This window comes from Oncorhynchus mykiss, chromosome 16 (genome assembly GCF_057628025.1).
Source record: "Oncorhynchus mykiss isolate SJ-2025 chromosome 16, ASM5762802v1, whole genome shotgun sequence".
NCBI lineage: Eukaryota > Metazoa > Chordata > Actinopteri > Salmoniformes > Salmonidae > Oncorhynchus > Oncorhynchus mykiss.
Window position 1 is genome coordinate 26,697,579 of NC_143037.1, and position 18,177 is coordinate 26,715,755.

General features: G+C 42.5%; 1 protein-coding gene across 1 annotated transcript in view; it reads right to left on the reverse strand.

Annotated features, from left to right (window-relative positions):
* The window catches only part of rundc3ab (RUN domain containing 3Ab), a 46,435-nt gene extending 32,112 nt beyond the window's left edge, over positions 1–14,323 (reverse strand). Inside the window, exons 1-4 of the mRNA XM_021565436.3 lie at positions 13,904–14,323; positions 10,603–10,718; positions 10,315–10,442; positions 9,772–9,857 (exon numbers count right to left, since the gene is read on the reverse strand). Coding sequence (XP_021421111.1) covers positions 9,772–9,857; positions 10,315–10,442; positions 10,603–10,718; positions 13,904–14,016 — 443 coding nt within the window. The 5' untranslated portion in view covers positions 14,017–14,323. The remainder of the gene's footprint in view (positions 1–9,771; positions 9,858–10,314; positions 10,443–10,602; positions 10,719–13,903) is intronic.
* Between the last annotated feature and the right edge of the window lie 3,854 nt (positions 14,324–18,177).

The following is an 18,177-nucleotide window of genomic DNA, read 5'->3' on the forward strand; positions in this document are numbered from 1 at the left end:
GCACAACACAGGGATTCTTTAGCTAAATAGCCCAGTACTGTACTGACGACCGTCACGTTGTACAGCTCCATATTTCCCGTTCCATCCTAACGGAAACCCAGAGGGTTTTTGTTTTTCTTGGAACAGAAACACCATAATATTAATCAAATGAATTAAGCAAGTACCAGTCAAAAGTTTGGACACACCTACTCGTTCCAGGATTTCTCTTTATTTTTACTATTTTCTGCATTGTAGTATAATAGTCAAGACATCACAACTATGAAATAACATATGGAATCAGTTAAAAACAAATTCGTACTTACAAGGACAGTCTACTCCTTCCTCCCCGTCGGGGGAATTTACACCGGTCTCCCGCATTCTCTAGTACAGACATGGCCTGCTCTCCCTTATGTAAGGAATTAGGCAATTTCCCATGTTTACTACAGTATGTATTGTAGGCTATGTTTACTTGTCAGACAGCACAGTAGCCTAATAAACAAATGCAGGTGGCTTATATCTTCAAAATGCTTTAAATGCTTTATTTTACAAATGTAAAAGCATATATTGTACAGTACTGTATTTCTTCATCTTTATGCTTTTATGAACAAAATAATGATAAAAATACTCTTTCAAAATACTGATGTTGATTTAGTTATGGATCCATAACAAATTACTGTGGGAATAAATCTCACTGATTTACAGAAATATTGGAACAAAGTTGTCTAATGAAGGCAAACAATTTAGAATCCTCCAATGCTGTAGCCTACTCCCAACTGTCACATTGTACAGCGCTATATTTTCCATTCAATCTTAACGGAAACCCTGAGGGTTTCATTTTTCTCGGAATAGAAACACCATAATATTAATCAAATTTATTAAGCCAAATTTCTTAAAATCAATCCCATGTACTATATTATGGCAAAGGTTTTATGTTCTCTAGTAATGCCAACATGGGAGACTATCAAATGCTTCTCAATGATGCCCTCTGGTGGTCAAACTAGCACTAACCTTGCATTAACATAACAAGTTACTGACAATTAAATAACGTGCCATAGAATGTGGTGTGTTGCAGTATGATACCACTTTTAAAGGAGGAATATGTAGATATTCCATAAAAAATCTGCCGTTTCCAGCTACAATAGTAATTTCGAACATTAATGTCTACACTGTAGTTCTGATCAATTTGATGTTATTTTAATGGACAAAAAATTAGCTTTTCTTTCAAAAACAATGACATTTATAAGTGACTCCAAACTTTTTAACGGTAGTGTATATTACTTAGTATATGTTTTCCCCATTTCCCCGGTTTTCCCCATTAAGCAGCGAGTCGGAGTCAGAGGCCGAGTCTTCTCTGGTCTCTACTCCTCCCGTTACGGGGTCTGAGACGCCGAAGCTTCCCACCATTAGCTCTGACAAATTGAAAACTCTAGTCATTGGCGACTCCATTACCCGCAGTATTAGACTTAAAACGAATCATCCAGCGATCACACACTGTTTACCAGGGGGCAGGGCTACCGACGTTAAGGCTAATCTGAAGACTTGCGAGTGTAGAGAGTATAGAGATATTGTTATCCACGTCGGCACCAACGATGTTAGGATGAAACAGTCAGATATCACCAAGCACAACATAGCTTCTGCGTGTAAATCAGCTAGAAAGATGTGTCGGCATCGAGTAATTGTCTCTGGCCCCCTCCCAGTTAGGGGGAGTGATGAGCTCTACAGCAGAGTCTCACAACTCAATCGCTGGTTGAAAACTGTTTTCTGCCCCTCCCAAAATATATAATTTGTAGATATTTGGCCCTCTTTCTGGGACTCACCCACAAACAGGACCAAGCCTGACCTGCTGAGGAGTGACGGACTCCATCCTAGCTGGAGGGGTGCTCTCATCTTATCTACCAACATAGACAGGGCTCTAACTCCTCTAGCTCCACAATGAAATAGGGTGCAGGCCAGGCAGCAGGCTGTTAGCCAGCCTGCCAGCATAGTGGAGTCTGCCACTAGCACAGTCAGTGTAGTCAGCTCAGCTATCACCATTGAGACCGTGTCTGTGCCTCAACCTAGGTTGGGCAAAACTAAACATGGCGGTGTTCGCCTCAGCAATCTCACTAGGATAAAGACCACCTCCATTCCTGTCATTATTGAAAGAGATCATGATACCTCACATCTCAAAATAGGGCTACTTAATGTTAGATCCCTTACTTCAAAGGCAATTATAGTCAATGAACTAATCACTGATCATAATCTTGATGTGATTGGCCTGACTGAAACATGGCTTAAGCCTGCTGAATTTACTGTGTTAAATGAGGCCTCACCTCCTGGTTACACTAGTGACCATATCCCCCGTGCATCCCGCAAAGGCGGAGGTGTTGCTAACATTTACGATAGCAAATTAAAATTTACAAAAAAAAAAAAATGGCGTTTTCATCTTTTGAGCTTCTAGTCATGAAATCTATGCAGCCTACTCAATCACTTTTTATAGCTACTGTTTACAGGCCTCCTGGGCCATATACAGCGTTCCTCACTGAGTTCCCTGAATTCCTATCGGACCTTGTAGTCATAGCAGATAATATTCTAATCTTTGGTGACTTAAATATTCACATGGAAAAGTCCACAGACCCACTCCAAAAGGCTTTCGGAGCCATCATCGATGGGTTTTGTCCAACATGTCTCTGGACCCACTCCCTGTCACGGTCATACGCTGGACCTAGTTTTGTCCCATGGAATAAATGTTGTGGGTCTTAATGTTTTTCCTCATAGTCCAGGATTATCGGACCACCATTTTATTACGTTTGCAATTGCAACAAATAATCTGCTCAGACCCCAACCAAGGAACATCAAAAGTCGTGCTATAAATTCACAGACAACACAAAGATTCCTTGATGTCCTTCCAGATTCCCTCTGTCTACCCAAGGACGCCAGAGGACAAAAAACAGTTAACCACCTAACTGAGGAACTCAATTTAACCTTGCGCAATACCCTAGACGCAGTTGCACCCCTAAAAACTAAAAACATTTCTCATAAGAAACTAGCTCCCTGGTACACAGAAAATACCCGAGCTCTGAAGCAAGCTTCCAGAAAATTGGAACGGAAATGGCGCCACACCAAACTGGAAGTCTTCCGACTAGCTTGGAAAGACAGTACCGTGCAGTACCGAAGAGCCCTTACTGCTGCGCGATCATCCTATTTTTCTAACTTAAATTGAGAAAAATAAGAACAATCCGAAATTCCTTTTTGATACTGTCGCAAAGCTAACTAAAAAGGATCATTCCCCAAGAGAGAATGACATACACTTTAGCAGTGATAAATTCATGAACTTCTTTGAGGAAAAGATTATGATTATTAGAAAGCAAATTACGGACTCCTCTTTAAATATGCGTATTCCTCCAAAGCTCAGCTGTCCTGAGTCTGCACAACTCTGCCAGGACCTAGGATCAAGAGAGACGCTCAAGTGTTTTAGTACTATATCTCTTGACACCATGATGAAAATAATCATGGCCTCTAAACCTTCAAGCTGCATACTGGACCCTATTCCAACTAAACTACTGAAAGAGCTGCTTCCTGTGCTTGGCCCTCCTATGCTGAACATAATAAACGGCTCTCTATCCACCGGATGTGTACCAAACTCACTAAAAGTGGCAGTAATAAAGCCTCTCTTGAAAAAGCCAAACCTTGACCCAGAAAATATAAAAAACTATCGGCCAATATCGAATCTTCCATTCCTCTCAAATTTTAGAAAAGGCTGTTGCGCAGCAACTCACTGCCTTCCTGAAGACAAACAATGTATACAAAATGCTTCAGTCTGGTTTTAGACCCCATCATAGCACTGAGACAGCACTTGTGAAGGTGGTAAATTACATTTTAATGGCATCGGACCGAGGCTCTGCATCTGTCCTTGTGCTCCTAGACCATAGTGCTGCTTTTGATACCATCGATCACCACATTCTTTTGGAGAGATTGTAAACCCAAATTGGTCTACACGGACAAGTTCTGGCCTGGTTTAGATCTTATCTGTCGGAAAGATATCAGTTTGTCTCTGTGAATGGTTTATCGTCTGAAAAATCAACTGTACATTTCGGTGTTCCTCAAGGTTCCGTTTTAGGACCACTATTGTTTTCACTATATATTTTACCTCTTGGGGATGTCATTCGAAAACATAATGTTAACTTTCACTGCTATGCGGATGACACAGCTGTACATTTCAATGAAACATGGCGAAGCCCCAAAATTGCCCTTGCTAGAAGCATGTGTTTCAGACATAAGGAAGTGGATGGCTGCAAAGTTTCTACTTTTAAACTCGGACAAAACAGAAATGCTTGTTCTAGGTCCCAAGAAACAAAGGGATATTCTGTTGAATCTGACAATTAATCTTAATGGTTGTACAGTCGTCTCAAATAAAACTGAAGGACCTCGGCGTTACTCTGGACCCTGATCTCTCTTTTGAAGAACATATCAAGACCATTTCAAGGACAGCTTTTTTCCATCTACGTAACATTGAAAAAATCAGAAACTTTATGTCCAAAAATGATGCAGAAAAATTAATCCATGCTTTTGTCACTTCTAGGTTAGACTACTGCAATGCTCTACTTTCCGGCTACCCGGATAAAGCACTAAATAAACTTCAGTTAGTGCTAAATACGGCTGCCAGAATCCTGACTAGAACCAAAAAATTTGATCATATTACTCCAGTGCTAGCCTCTCTACAATGGCTTCCTGTCAAAGCAAGGGCTGATTTCAAGGTTTTACTGCTAACCTACAAAGCATTACATGGGCTTGCTCCTACCTATCTCTCTGATTTGGTCCTGCCGTACATACCTACACGTATGCTATGGTCACAAGACGCAGGCATCCTAATTGTCCCTAGAATTTTTAAGCAAACAGCTGGAGGCAGGGCTTTCTCCTATAGAGCTCCATTTTTATGGAACGGTCTGCCTACCCATGTCAGAGACGCAAACTCGGTCTCAACCTTTAAGTCTTTACTGAAGACTCATCTCTTCAGTGGGTCATATGATTGAGTGTAGTCTGGCCGAGGAGTGGGAAGGTGAACGGAAAGGCTCTGGAGCAACGAACCGCCCTTGCTGTCTCTGCCTGGCCGGTTCCCCTCTTTCCACTGGGATTCTCTGCCTCTAACCCTATTACAGGGGCTGAGTCACTGGCTTACTGGGGCTCTCTCATGCCGTCCCTGGAAGGGGTGCGTCACCTGAGTGGGTTGATTCACTGATGTGGTCATCCTGTCTGGGTTGGCGCCCCCCCCCCCCCCCCCTTGGCTTGTGCGGTGGCGGAGATCTTTGTGGGCTATACTCAGCCTTGTCTCTGGATGGTACAGTGCCTTGCGAAAGTATTCGGCCCCCTTGAACTTTTCGACCTTTTGCCACATTTCAGGCTTCAAACATAAAGATATAAAACTGTATTTTTTTTTGAAGAATCAACAACAAGTGGGACACAATCATGAAGTGGAACGACATTTATTGGATATTTCAAACTTTTTTAACAAATCAAAAACTGAAAAATTGTGCGTGCAAAATTATTCAGCCCCTTTACTTTCAGTGCAGCAAACTCTCTCCAGAAGTTCAGTGAGGATCTCTGAATGATCCAATGTTGACCTAAATGACTAATGACGATAAATACAATCCACCTGTGTGTAATCAAGTCTCCGTATAAATGCACCTGCACTGTGATAGTCTCAGAGGTCCGTTAAAAGCGCAGAGAGCATCATGAAGAACAAGGAACACACCAGGCAGGTCCGAGATACTGTTGTGAAGAAGTTTAAAGCCGGATTTGGATACAAAAATATTTCCCAAGCTTTAAACATCCCAAGGAGCACTGTGCAAGCGATAATATTGAAATGGAAGGAGTATCCGACCACTGCAAATCTACCAAGACCTGGCCGTCCCTCTAAACTTTCAGCTCATACAAGGAGAAGACTGATCAGAGATGCAGCCAAGAGGCCCATGATCACTCTGGATGAACTGCAGAGATCTACAGCTGAGGTGGGAGACTCTGTCCATAGGACAACAATCAGTCGTATATTGCACAAATCTGGCCTTTATGGAAGAGTGGCAAGAAGAAGGCCATTTCTTAAAGATATCCATAAAAAGTGTCGTTTAAAGTTTGCCACAAGCCACCTGGGAGACACACCAAACATGTGGAAGAAGGTGCTCTGGTCAGATGAAACCAAAATTGAACTTTTTGGCAACAATGCAAAACGTTATGTTTGGCGTAAAAGCAACACAGCTCATCACCCTGAACACAGCATCCCCACTGTCAAACATGGTGGTGGCAGCATCATGGTTTGGGCCTGCTTTTCTTCAGCAGGGACAGGGAAGATGGTTAAAATTGATGGGAAGATGGATGGAGCCAAATACAGGACCATTCTGGAAGAAAACCTGATGGAGTCTGCAAAAGACCTGAGACTGGGACGGAGATTTGTCTTCCAACAAGACAATGATCCAAAACATAAAGCAAAATCTACAATGGAATGGTTCGAAAATAAACATATCCAGGTGTTAGAATGGCCAAGTCAAAGTCCAGACCTGAATCCAATCGAGAATCTGTGGAAAGAACTGAAAACTGCTGTTCACAAATGCTCTCCATCCAACCTCACTGAGCTCGAGCTGTTTTGCAAGGAGGAATGGGAAAAAATGTCAGTCTCTCGATGTGCAAAACTGATAGAGACATACCCCAAGCGACTTACAGCTGTAATCGCAGCAAAAGGTGGCGCTACAAAGTATTAACTTAAGGGGGCTGAATAATTTTGCACGCCCAATTTTTAAGTTTTTGATTTGTTAAAGAAGTTTGAAATATCCAATAAATGTCGTTCCACTTCATGATTGTGTCCCACTTGTTGTTGATTCTTCACAAAAAAATACAGTTTTATATCTTTATGTTTGAAGCCTGAAATGTGGCAAAAGGTCGCAAAGTTCAAGGGGGCCGAATACTTTCGCAAGGCACTGTAAGTTGGTGGTTGAAGATATCCCTCTAGTGGTGTGGGGGCTATGCCTTGGCAAAGTGGGTGGGGTTATATCCTTCCTGTTTGGCCCTGTCCGGGGGTGTCCTCGGATAGGGCCACAGTGCCTCCTGACCCCTCCTGTCTCAGCCTCCAGTATTTATGCTGCAGTAGTTTATGTGTCGGGGGGCTAGGGTCAGTTTGTTATATCTGGAGTACTTCTCCTGTCCTATTAGGTGTCCTGTGTGAATCTAAGTGTGCGTTCTCTAATTCTCTCCTTCTCTCTTTCTTTCTCTCTCTCGGAGGACCTGAGCCCCAGGACTACCTGACATGATGACTCCTTGCTGTCCCCAGTCCACCTGACCGTGCTGCTGCTCCAGTTTCAACTGTTCTGCCTCATTATTATTCGACCATGCTGGTCATTTATGAACATTTGAACATCTTGGCCACGTTCTGTTATAATCTCCACCCAGCACAGCCAGAAGAGGACTGGCCACCCCACATAGCCTGGTTCCTCTCTAGGTTTCTTCCTAGGTTTTGGCCTTTCTAGGGAGTTTTTCCTAGCCACCGTGCTTTTACAACTGCATTGCTTGCTGTTTGGGGTTTTAGGCTGGGTTTCTGTACAGCACTTTGAGATATCAGCTGATGTACGAAGGGCTATATAAATAAATTTGATATGCAAAGACACGATTAAATCAAGAATAGTCTAATGGGTGACAATATTAGCATATCCCTTTTTTTGCGTGACTATTTCAAATCAGTCGCATACCTCATGTAGCCTAGCCCATAGGCCTATATGTTTTGATAAGGTTTGTATCACAACTAAAGTGGCCAAATAACTTCTAAAAATGAAGCACATTAATCCGCTTTACAAGGGGTGTAGAGCCTAACTGGCATACATAAGTAGCGCGTGAGTTTCAAGTTTGGGAAGATCATTTTCACATAAAAATGCAAATTTATAATAAAAGCATTACATGCATAATCGCATTTGCAGTCACTTCTGATCATGTTTTTTTTACCACGAATGGAACATTTGCGCTTATAGCCTACTGCAGTGTATGCATTGCTGCTCTTATAATGTGAAGAAATAACCTAATAGTTTATTTCAAAAATTTGCTAAACGTTCTGATCTGTTGCATCAGCCACATTGCGGAAAAAGCGTTTTGGGATGCTAGTGGTTGTATTAATTTGGGATCTATCGCATCCCACAAATGTCCCAAACAATGTTTGGAATATTGATTTATTGCACTGAATAGAATAGGTCAATTTTTGTACTATGGGGGATAGTAATTTGACACAGGCTAGTGCTTTTGCTGTTCGTAGGACTACTCATCTTGTTGGCTGACGAAAAGTAAATGTGGACAGTTCTTCCAATATCTTCAATATGCACCTTGAAATTGGATAAGGAAGCGTTCAGTTGCATCCCCGATGTGTCTGTCTTCACTTCTAGCCTGTGAGAAAGACCCGATCGATCACGTGATGGAGAGCCATGTGAGTGAGCGGTGATTCGGATCACGCAGCACTTAGGGAGAAAGGCACAACACAGCACCCTGGGCCATGGGCACAACGACCACTAGCCGCAAAAGGCATGGATTTTTTAGGGTGCATTACGGCCACACACAGGGGATGACACCAGGAAATTTGAGGCAAAATCAAGTGCTTGTAAAATTGTGAATGTGAGACGGAGGAAGTATGTTCAGCCTGCGCAAAAAACATGCCTTTCAATCAACTTTTTTCAAGTCATCATTAGAGTCGCATCATGCAGCCTTACGGTGTATTAAAAATCTAAACATATAGCCCAACATGTGTAAAACAACTAAAGTTACATTAATAACGCTGAATTAAGCATATAAAAGTACCGCTTTCGCTCAACACAGAATAGCCGCATGTGAGCACTCCCTCAAGTCATTTGGAGAAAATATCCTTTTTATTTTATTCAGCTTTGTTCAATTGTATTCTTCATATTAAAAAATGATATAAAATAATGACATGGAATTATAAGCAAATCTTGTCTGCTAAATGAACTAGTGAAGCCCACAGCCATTTGGCATAGCCAGATCAGGACCTAACAACTCAGAGTATGCTATTCTGTTCTTCTGCAATAGACTACAATTTCTTCGTATCGTGTTTCTTTAGACCTGTCTAAAATAATGTATTTTTGTGAAGGTTTAGGCTATATTACATGGATTTATTAGACTTTTTAAAACGTAGATGTTCCAAAGGTTTGCATCAGTGGCTTGTAAACTATGTGTGGAGGCCAGGAGATATGAAATATGTTTATGTAAATTAACGCTCAATTACCTTGAGACCGACAGTTATTTGCTTGACAATCACCGGCTGACGAAATGTTGTGACTGCCACAGCCCAAGTCCTGACTCATGACTCCCAGTGCAGCGGTAATACAGTCAAAGCAACAGCCCTAGTTGTCATGCTATGCACCCAGTTTGTGTGCCTGCATTAGTTGTTTGTGCACACTGTATGGTTGTGGCTTAGTTCAGGTATGGTTGTATTGTGGACTTTGGTGAACATTGTATAGTCATAGTGGCTGTCAATAGTTGCTCATGATCATGTGAGGAGGTAGCCCCACCTGCGAACTTCAAAACCAGTCTCTGCCCTGAGGCCAAGATGGAATATCCTCTTGGTCTAACACGTTGGTTGTTCCCGTGGGTCACGTCTTAGACCGTTAGTCCAAGAGGAAATTCCCTCTTGGTCCGAGGGAAGACACTGGTTTTGACATTCGCAGGTGGGGCTACCTCATCACGTGACCATGAGCAACCATGCCAGACTCATATCCGCTACAATAGATTGGTTGAGGCATGGTTGCACTGTAGTCAGAGCATACTGCTGACCTGGTTGTCCGACTGTCCCTCAGGGCAGTGGATATGTATTCAGAGAGTCTCTTCTCCATCAGGGCTACTCGAATCCAGGCTCGACCCTGCAGAAGACAGACAGGCAGACAGCCAGACACTATTAATGACATTTATTTATTTGTTTATTTGTCAGGGACCATGTACAACATGCCATTGCACCAGATTTAGCTTGATAGCTACATTTAATCTGTATTCCCTGCCAAATGCCAGTGAGACAAACATAGTGCTACTAGGCTTTAAGTAAGTAAGTAAGTAAATAAGTAAGTAATAAGTAAGTAATAAGTCAGTCAGTTATTCAGTCAGTCTAAGTAAGTAAGGATGCCGATCTCTTGCCTTGGCCCGCGAGGTGCTGATGTTCTCCATGTTTTCAATGCTGCTGATGCAGCTGCCAAATGCCAGTGAGACAAACATAGTGCTACTAGGCTTTAAGTAAGTAAGTAAGTAAATAAGTAAGTAATAAGTAAGTAATAAGTCAGTCAGTTATTCAGTCAGTCTAAGTAAGTAAGGATGCCGATCTCTTGCCTTGGCCCGCGAGGTGCTGATGTTCTCCATGTTTTCAATGCTGCTGATGCAGCTGTTCTGGACCTTTCCGCAGGCCAGCCTGATGAAGTCCCAGTAACTGCGCTGTCCATCAAACCAGCTGCCCGACCCTGACCCCGCCCAAAGAAAGGGTCACTCTCAAAACACTGCTTTTTGGAATGCATCCCTCTTCTGATTGTGATACTTTAAAATGTTATGTCTTTGTGTACTGGCAACTATTCAAATGTATTTGATAGTATGTCAATGTTCTATGGTTTATGCTAGTTTTACCTGTGAAGCCGTGGCTGAGGATGTGCTCGAGGACAGCTGCGAAGTTGATGAACTCCTCTGATGAGTCATCGATGGGCTCGGCGGTGTACTTCTCCAACAGAGTCTTCACTGAAAACCTATCAGGAAGAGAGAGATGGTTAGTTAGTAGATGGTCACTACTAACTGATCCTTTTTCCACCAATCAACACAAAGACTGTTTCATGTGAATGTTGAGGGTGGTAACAGACAAACAATTACAAACTATACTTGAAGCAACTTGTTTTACCTTCATGAGACTATAATATCATTACAAATTAGGAAAATCAAATAATGATGCCAATAATTTTAGAAAGAACAGGAGTCTGTCAGGAAGCTCTCAAAAGAAGAGTCAATCAGCTTTTACAGGGTGGCTCAAATCAAACACTGCATGGATAAGACACTTCTAGGAAATTACTCAGTGTAGAAAGAAAACAGCACATGCTCCAACAAAAGTAATAACAGTATAATTTGTAAGTTCAATGTGACAAAGACAAGATCTGCCTATTGTAGGCCTATATGTTCCTCTACATACAATACGTTTTTCCTTTCACCAATATGTTATGGTAACTAAGAGATATTGCTTGCAGAGCAAAACACTCACGCACTAACTTTTACGCTAAATAATTCAGGAAGTCCTTTCACAGAATGTCCAATGAGACGGAGCTATATTACTGGGTGAAAATAGCCATTTGGTCGCACTGGCCCCTGCTGAATAACCATTTCAAACCTCCTACATTTCCTAAGGTCATTAGACTCTGATGGGTAGGCTACTGCAGAGCCAGATAGATAAGGATACTATAATAGAGTCTACAGTCTTAGTGTTTTGTCTTGTTTTGCACCCTAAAGCACTGCTCAGAAATATTAGCGTGCCTCCCGGGTGGCGCAGTGGTTAAGGGCGCTGTACTGCAGCGCCAGCTGTGCCATCAGAGTCCCTGGGTTCGCGCCCAGGCTCTGTCGTAACCGGCCGCGACCGGGAGGTCCGTGGGGCGACGCACAATTGGCCTAGCGTCGTCCGGGTTAGGGAGGGCTTGGTCGGTAGGGGTGTCCTTGTCTCATCGCGCACCAGCGACTCCTGTGGCGGGCCGGGCGCAGTCCGTGCTAGCCAAGGTTGCCAGGTGCACGGTGTAGCCTCCGACACATTGGTGCGGCTGGCTTCCGGGTTGGATGCGCGCTGTGTTAAGAAGCAGTACAGCTGGTTGGGTTGTGTATCGGAGGACGCGTGACATTCAGCCTTCGTCTCTCCCGAGCCCGTACGGGAGTTGTAGCAATGAGACAAGATAGTAGCTACTACAACAATTGGATACCACGAAATTGGTGAGAAAAATGGGTAAAAATATTAGCGTGAGACTGTATGTAAATGGAGGGCCATTCATGTTCAGGTGGTCAGTCACTGTGATGAATTTCAGGGAGGGGAGCGAGCGAGCGAGCAGGCAGTCAGGAGGTCAGCCAGTGACACACACACACATCACAATGCTTATTCTAACGGTAGTTTGGTAACAAGCCCAGGCAGGGAAGCAAGTGATTTCACTCTCCATTGTTCGGAGGGTAACAATGTCTCCTTCAGCTACACTGGGGCATCCCGGATACAAGAGAATAATTGGTTGACAATACGGGAAGCCAGCAGTGCATATATTCACCTGATTTTTCATTGTACTTAAAAGGAGCTAGGGCAAGACACGAGAATTTATATCCATCCGTTAGTTCAGGTAGTAATTTTTTCTTTAAATTCTAATGTGATCTGGATCATAATGTAGAATATGCTCTATATTTTTAGCTCTGATACAACTATAGGGACACTAGTGGCACGGGGGGGGGGGGGGGGGGGGTAAATCATTGGATCTGATTCATTTGATTCAATGCAAGTCGATCTTTGAGGACTGCAACCATAGAAATGCAATGTATTTATGCTACTAATAAGATATTGTCAACTTCCTGTCTATGGTTATTTTGCTCACTGCTCAATGTCAATTTCTCACTGTCAACCTATGAGTGCAACTATTTCTGATTTTGCACAGACATTTTTGGGGGTTTCAAATGCAACTGGAGCCAAGTCAATTTTTAGGCAACTAATTTCGAATTCACCGGTGGTATCTTGTGTGACTATAAAAGTCTGTCCGCGACCAGGCACAGTAAAATAATTTGTTTGCAAAAGTTACTGGCCTGCCTTACATCATAGAAGGCCCTTCAAAATATAATTACTATTGTGATGCATAATTGCTATGGTAATTTGGAATGTTCAGTCAATGAGCCCCACTGGGCACAGACGTCAATTCATTGTCTATTCTACATTGGTTCAACGTAATTTTATGAAATTAAATTACATGGAAACAACATTGACTGAACCAGTGTGTGCCCAGTGGAGCATTATGGGTAAGGTAGTCAGTCTACAGTTTCCAAATTGGCCCACAAATGCACACATCATATGCATTGTGACAGCACTGTTACCTAAGGCAACCGCGGCATTCCAAAAACAAAACCTGGGAAAAAAAACAATAATACAAAACATAGCGGAATATAAAGTGGCCAGTGGCATGTAATTGGGTGACGAGCTTCTTTTGAGCCTAAAATGAAGACAAATGCTGCAAAATTGTGGGAGGCGATTCCCCTGTTCTGTGGCTTACTGTATAACACTATAGAAGACTGGAACCTTAAAAAGACTAAGGACCACTTCTAAGGACATTGCATTTCCAATGACTCAACATTGCAATAGCCTATTACTCATCTTCCTATTGTAGGCAATTTTAATGGTCTCCTGAGCCTATGTATCCTGACTCCCTGGGGTACCAGCTGCTATGCTATGTCCTTGCCCATAAAAGGTTGTCGTCATAGCAACGACACCATCCGCGAGGAGACATGATGACATGAGACACTCTCAACTCACAAGAGCCAGGTCGATGGAAAGGATTCATTAACAACTTTAAAAAACAGTCAAGCTTGTGCTGTGTTAATATATTTGTAGTTTCGCTCATGAACATTTAATAATAACGATATGCCCCCATCCAAGTCATCTTGTTACAGTATAGGCCTATGGATGACGTAATTGCTTCACAAGCTACAGTATGGCTGCTGTAGCCTATCTTGCAAGTGCTCTGTATTGAAGGGGTGGTGGAAATGCTGGGTCTCTTAGTTTTGAAGGTTGAGTGTAAATGTCAAAATGATTCATAAGAAAAACAGGAGATAGCACATCACAATACGCTATTGTAGACCTAAACCTAAGGAGTGAGCGAAATCTATAGGCACACCCATTTTGTAATAGCCTACATCTTAAAAATGCGCACATTACCTGCAAACGGTGATGAGGTTCTTGCGCTCCACCGCAACACTCCGAGAAATAGAGGATGTTTTTTTTGAGACATCAAGCATAGCCATAGTTGCCTGCACACAACTCGGCTCCATACGGAGATGGCGGCACCGCTCAGCCCACTGTTATGAATCCTGCACCACAGGACCCCTCCCTGCCCAGGCGATGCTCCTCATCCACTTTTCTGTTGTTAGGGGTAAAAAAAAAAGATGACACTTTTCTAAAGACACCCTCGCATGCCTCCACGTTAAAGTCTACAAGCTGAACCTCGGGACCTGCATTGACAATAACAGAGAGCCGAATAATCTATACCGGTATTCCGCTCTCCTCCTGCTCTCTTCTCAGTCGGCGAAATGTCCTTCCGTAGGACGAGGGTCTCGACAAAGAACCGGTTGGGTGATTGGTTTAGCTTTCTTGAGTGCGTGACGTCACACAGACGCTATACTGTCTGTTATTATTTTATTATATATTTTTATTTAACTAGGCAAGTCAGTTAAGAACAGATTCGTATTTTCAATGACGGCCTAGGAACTGGCTTGTTCAGGGGCAGAATTACAGATATTTATCTTGTCAGCTCGGGGATTTGATCTAATGCTCTAACCACTAGGCTACTGTTTCTGTATGATATGTTGGATAAAGGAATAAAGACAGACACCAATTTCAGGTTCAATAGCCTTGTTTGTGCATTGTACAAATCCCTACAACTGGAGTCCGGGGAACAGTCCGGCTAGTCGATTACCTATCAACTAGACTCCGTAACAGCTACCTGCCGCCAAACCACTAGGCTACCTGCCATTAGCTAGCTCACCATTGTCATGAGCAGTAGCACATACCTAATGATCTGGGAAACCCAACTTCAGCTTTTGATCACTAAATTAATTGGGAAATAAATTAAAGCTTCCCCAGCTCTACCCATTAATTTTAGTTTCACTGTCCAATCATTCCCCCCAAAATGTGCCCACTAATTGCAATGTTTACCTTTCCATAAACTGTTTGGTATGCATTACCAACGTGGTATTGGAAACCCATTGTTCGAGACTGGTGTTTGCTTGTTTGCAGACTTTTTTGTTCATCTTTGACAGTGCTACTGATAGTCGTGGTGGTGCTTGGCTTGCACGTGCAAATTCCGAACACACAACATTCTATAATAGAGCTGTGTTATTTGAAGTGTCATTAATGCGTCAAATAGTGTAATTGTCAAATAGTGCTATTTGACATGTATCTTTTTTGACACGCAAAGACCCAAACAGGGTTCCATAGTATGTCATGAAGGCAATATCAGTGACGCAAATACTGTGTAACTCCGGTAGGGCAACATGATTGTCAAGGGCAATGAATTCCATTATCTTGGCGTTAATGGATTTCGCCTTTGAGTTGTCTCACTGAAATGTTCTTACTCTTTCAAATGACTGCTCAACTTGTTGACTGCTCGATCCACACAGCAGACATTGTGGGCTAGGTTAGGAATGCTGTGTTGCACATGTAGCGCAAACTTTTATGTGGTGTCATTGTGTCATGTACCTACATTATATAGGTATGCACGTAAGCTTTGACATCTCTTTTGCACATCGCCTATTAAACTAGACATCGGGCCGATACCGATGTTGGCATTTTTAGCTAATATCGTCCGATTCCGATATGCTCACCAATATATTGTGCATCCCCACACATAATGTAACATCACTGTTTGACTCAAGTGATAATACTGAGCCGTGCGACACATTAACAATCCCTCCACCTACTGAAAAAGCTCATGCAGTCACAGCTAGTACAGTTGATGCTACTCCACCTACTGACAAAGCTCATACAGTCACAGCTTGCACAGTCAAAACGACACCAAATACTGATTTTGCAAGCTATGAGAAGCTTAGCAAGACATTTCTCCCACATGTTCCCGTACCTACCTCACAGCCGGTGTGACACACCCAAAACACGTGAAGATGATCTCCTTAAGAGGCCTCTCCTACCTCCACCGTGGGGATTTGAAAATATAGAGTGGTCAAATTGGTGACTGCACATCAGACATCACCTACAACAGTGTGTGTAAGCAGTTAGAGGAAGGAATCAAAGAAGACTTCAGTGATTCGGAAATGGTCAGAGGCGTGCTCAGAATAATAAAACCAGAACATTTCAAAGACATGTTGATAAATAAAGAGGAAATGACAGTAGCGGAGCTCAAGGGGTTCCTCCAGGCCCACTTAAGAGAAAAGAACAGTACTGAACTATTCCAGGAGCTAATGGGCGCTAGACAAGATCAGCAAGAGACACCACAACAATTCCTCGACCATGTGATAGGGCTAAAACAACGAATCCTAAATTACCTGATGCAGGCATAAAATACAGTGCAGCCACTGTTCAAGATGTTTTCCTACACACTGTGCACAAGGGGCTTGGGTGTAAATGCACCGAAATTCGCTGAGACCTCAAACTCCTACTCTCAGGTAACGATGTCAGTGATGAGACAATATTGAGACTTGATGAGAATAGCGAGTGAAGGAAAGTGAAAGACAATGAAGGAAAGGCTCCATGCTTCGTCAAAACACATCACATGCACACAGATAGCAGTCAGGGGTAGACGCAGTACCAGACTCCAGTGTCAAACCAAAGGCATCTGGGCGTAAAAACAAGATTGACACCATGGAACAACTTTCAGCCAAAATAGATGCACTCACGAGTAGGGTTGCACATTTTTGGGGAATATTCAGAGGTGGAAATTTTCCGTGGGAATAAATGTGAATATATGGGAATTAACGGAAATATATACAAATTCATATTAATACCATTTAAATGTAGATGTGTTTTGCATAGGATATATTCTCCATTTCATATGGAGACAGAAACATAAACCTTTAACCTTATAATAAGTAGACATAATTGAAAATGATTCAATCATTCCAATTGAAATTTTAAAAACTATTTAGTTACGAATTGAACTTTAATTAAATGAGTTGACTCTTCACATGGGATGATTTCACTGAACAACAAAATAAAGGGTATATTGAATGATCCCCAATGATTCATCGCATCTCTCAAAAACGTTTTCAACATACATCTGTAAAATGATAGTCTAGAAACGAAAGCTTTGGTTGTCTTCCTCTCAGGTTTCCATGTCTTCTCCCTGGACCTCCTCAATGTCAACCTCTTGAACATCAGGCTTTGAGGACTCATCTTCACTGTCACTTTCCAACCTTGTTGAGGATGGCTCGTTATCACGCTCAAAAAGCCTCAAATTTGCCCGGATGGTCACCAATTTTTCAACATTTGTATTGGTCAGCCTGTTGCGTGCTTTGGTGTGTGTGTTCCCAAACAAGGACCAGTTACGCTCTGAGGCGGCTGATGTTTGGAGGATGATGGCGGGAACAGGGGAAAGAGTCTCAGATCCACAAAGTCCCTTCCACCAGGTGGCTGATGAGATATGTTGGCATGACTGCCAAATTGCAACTCCATTCCAAAGCCCTTGCTTGGAAGTGTACTTCGCCAGACTGCCAATAACCTTGCCCTCATCCAGGCCAAGGTGGCGAGACACAGTAGTGATGACACCGTAGGTCTTGTTGGTCTCTGCACCAGACAGGATACTCTTGCCAGCATACTTGGGGTCCAACATGTACGCAACATTGAGCTACAACTGGCTAGGCAGTTGGTAGTCTAAATCCTGTCTGATGTTACTGCTGTTCCTAAAGCCATTGACATATGTTAGCCTAATGTAACCACACACACAGTGTGTGTGTGTGTGTTAAGGTTGGGCGGTTGTGTACAAGCCTACATTGCCTAATTGTGCCCCATAGCGATCCTCGATAGTAGATCGCTATTGGGGGGGTCTTTCTTATGGCTACCCATGTATTATTTGTAAAGTAATAAATATATTTTTAAAAGCATTCATGACTTGCATAAACGTAATATACTAACTATTACTCCTGTTAAAAATATGAAATGGTATTACAATTGGTGAAGAGCACATTATGACTTGTTTAGGACTCGAAACTCAGAGTTTAGGACTTGAGACTTGACTTGAGACTTGTTGGTCTTGACTTGGGACTTAAGTGCTAAGACTTGAGACTTACTTGTGACATGTAAAACAATGACTTGGTCAATGACTCTGTCAGATAGTGCCGGTGGCATGTTCCTGTAAAGATGAGATAAAAAATAGCAAAAAATACCCATGGTTCAGTTAGATGAAACAATTCCTTTGTAAGATAAAAGTTTTAAAATGAAACATGTGGAAACAGGTGAATTAACACTCCTCAGTTAGCAGGCTC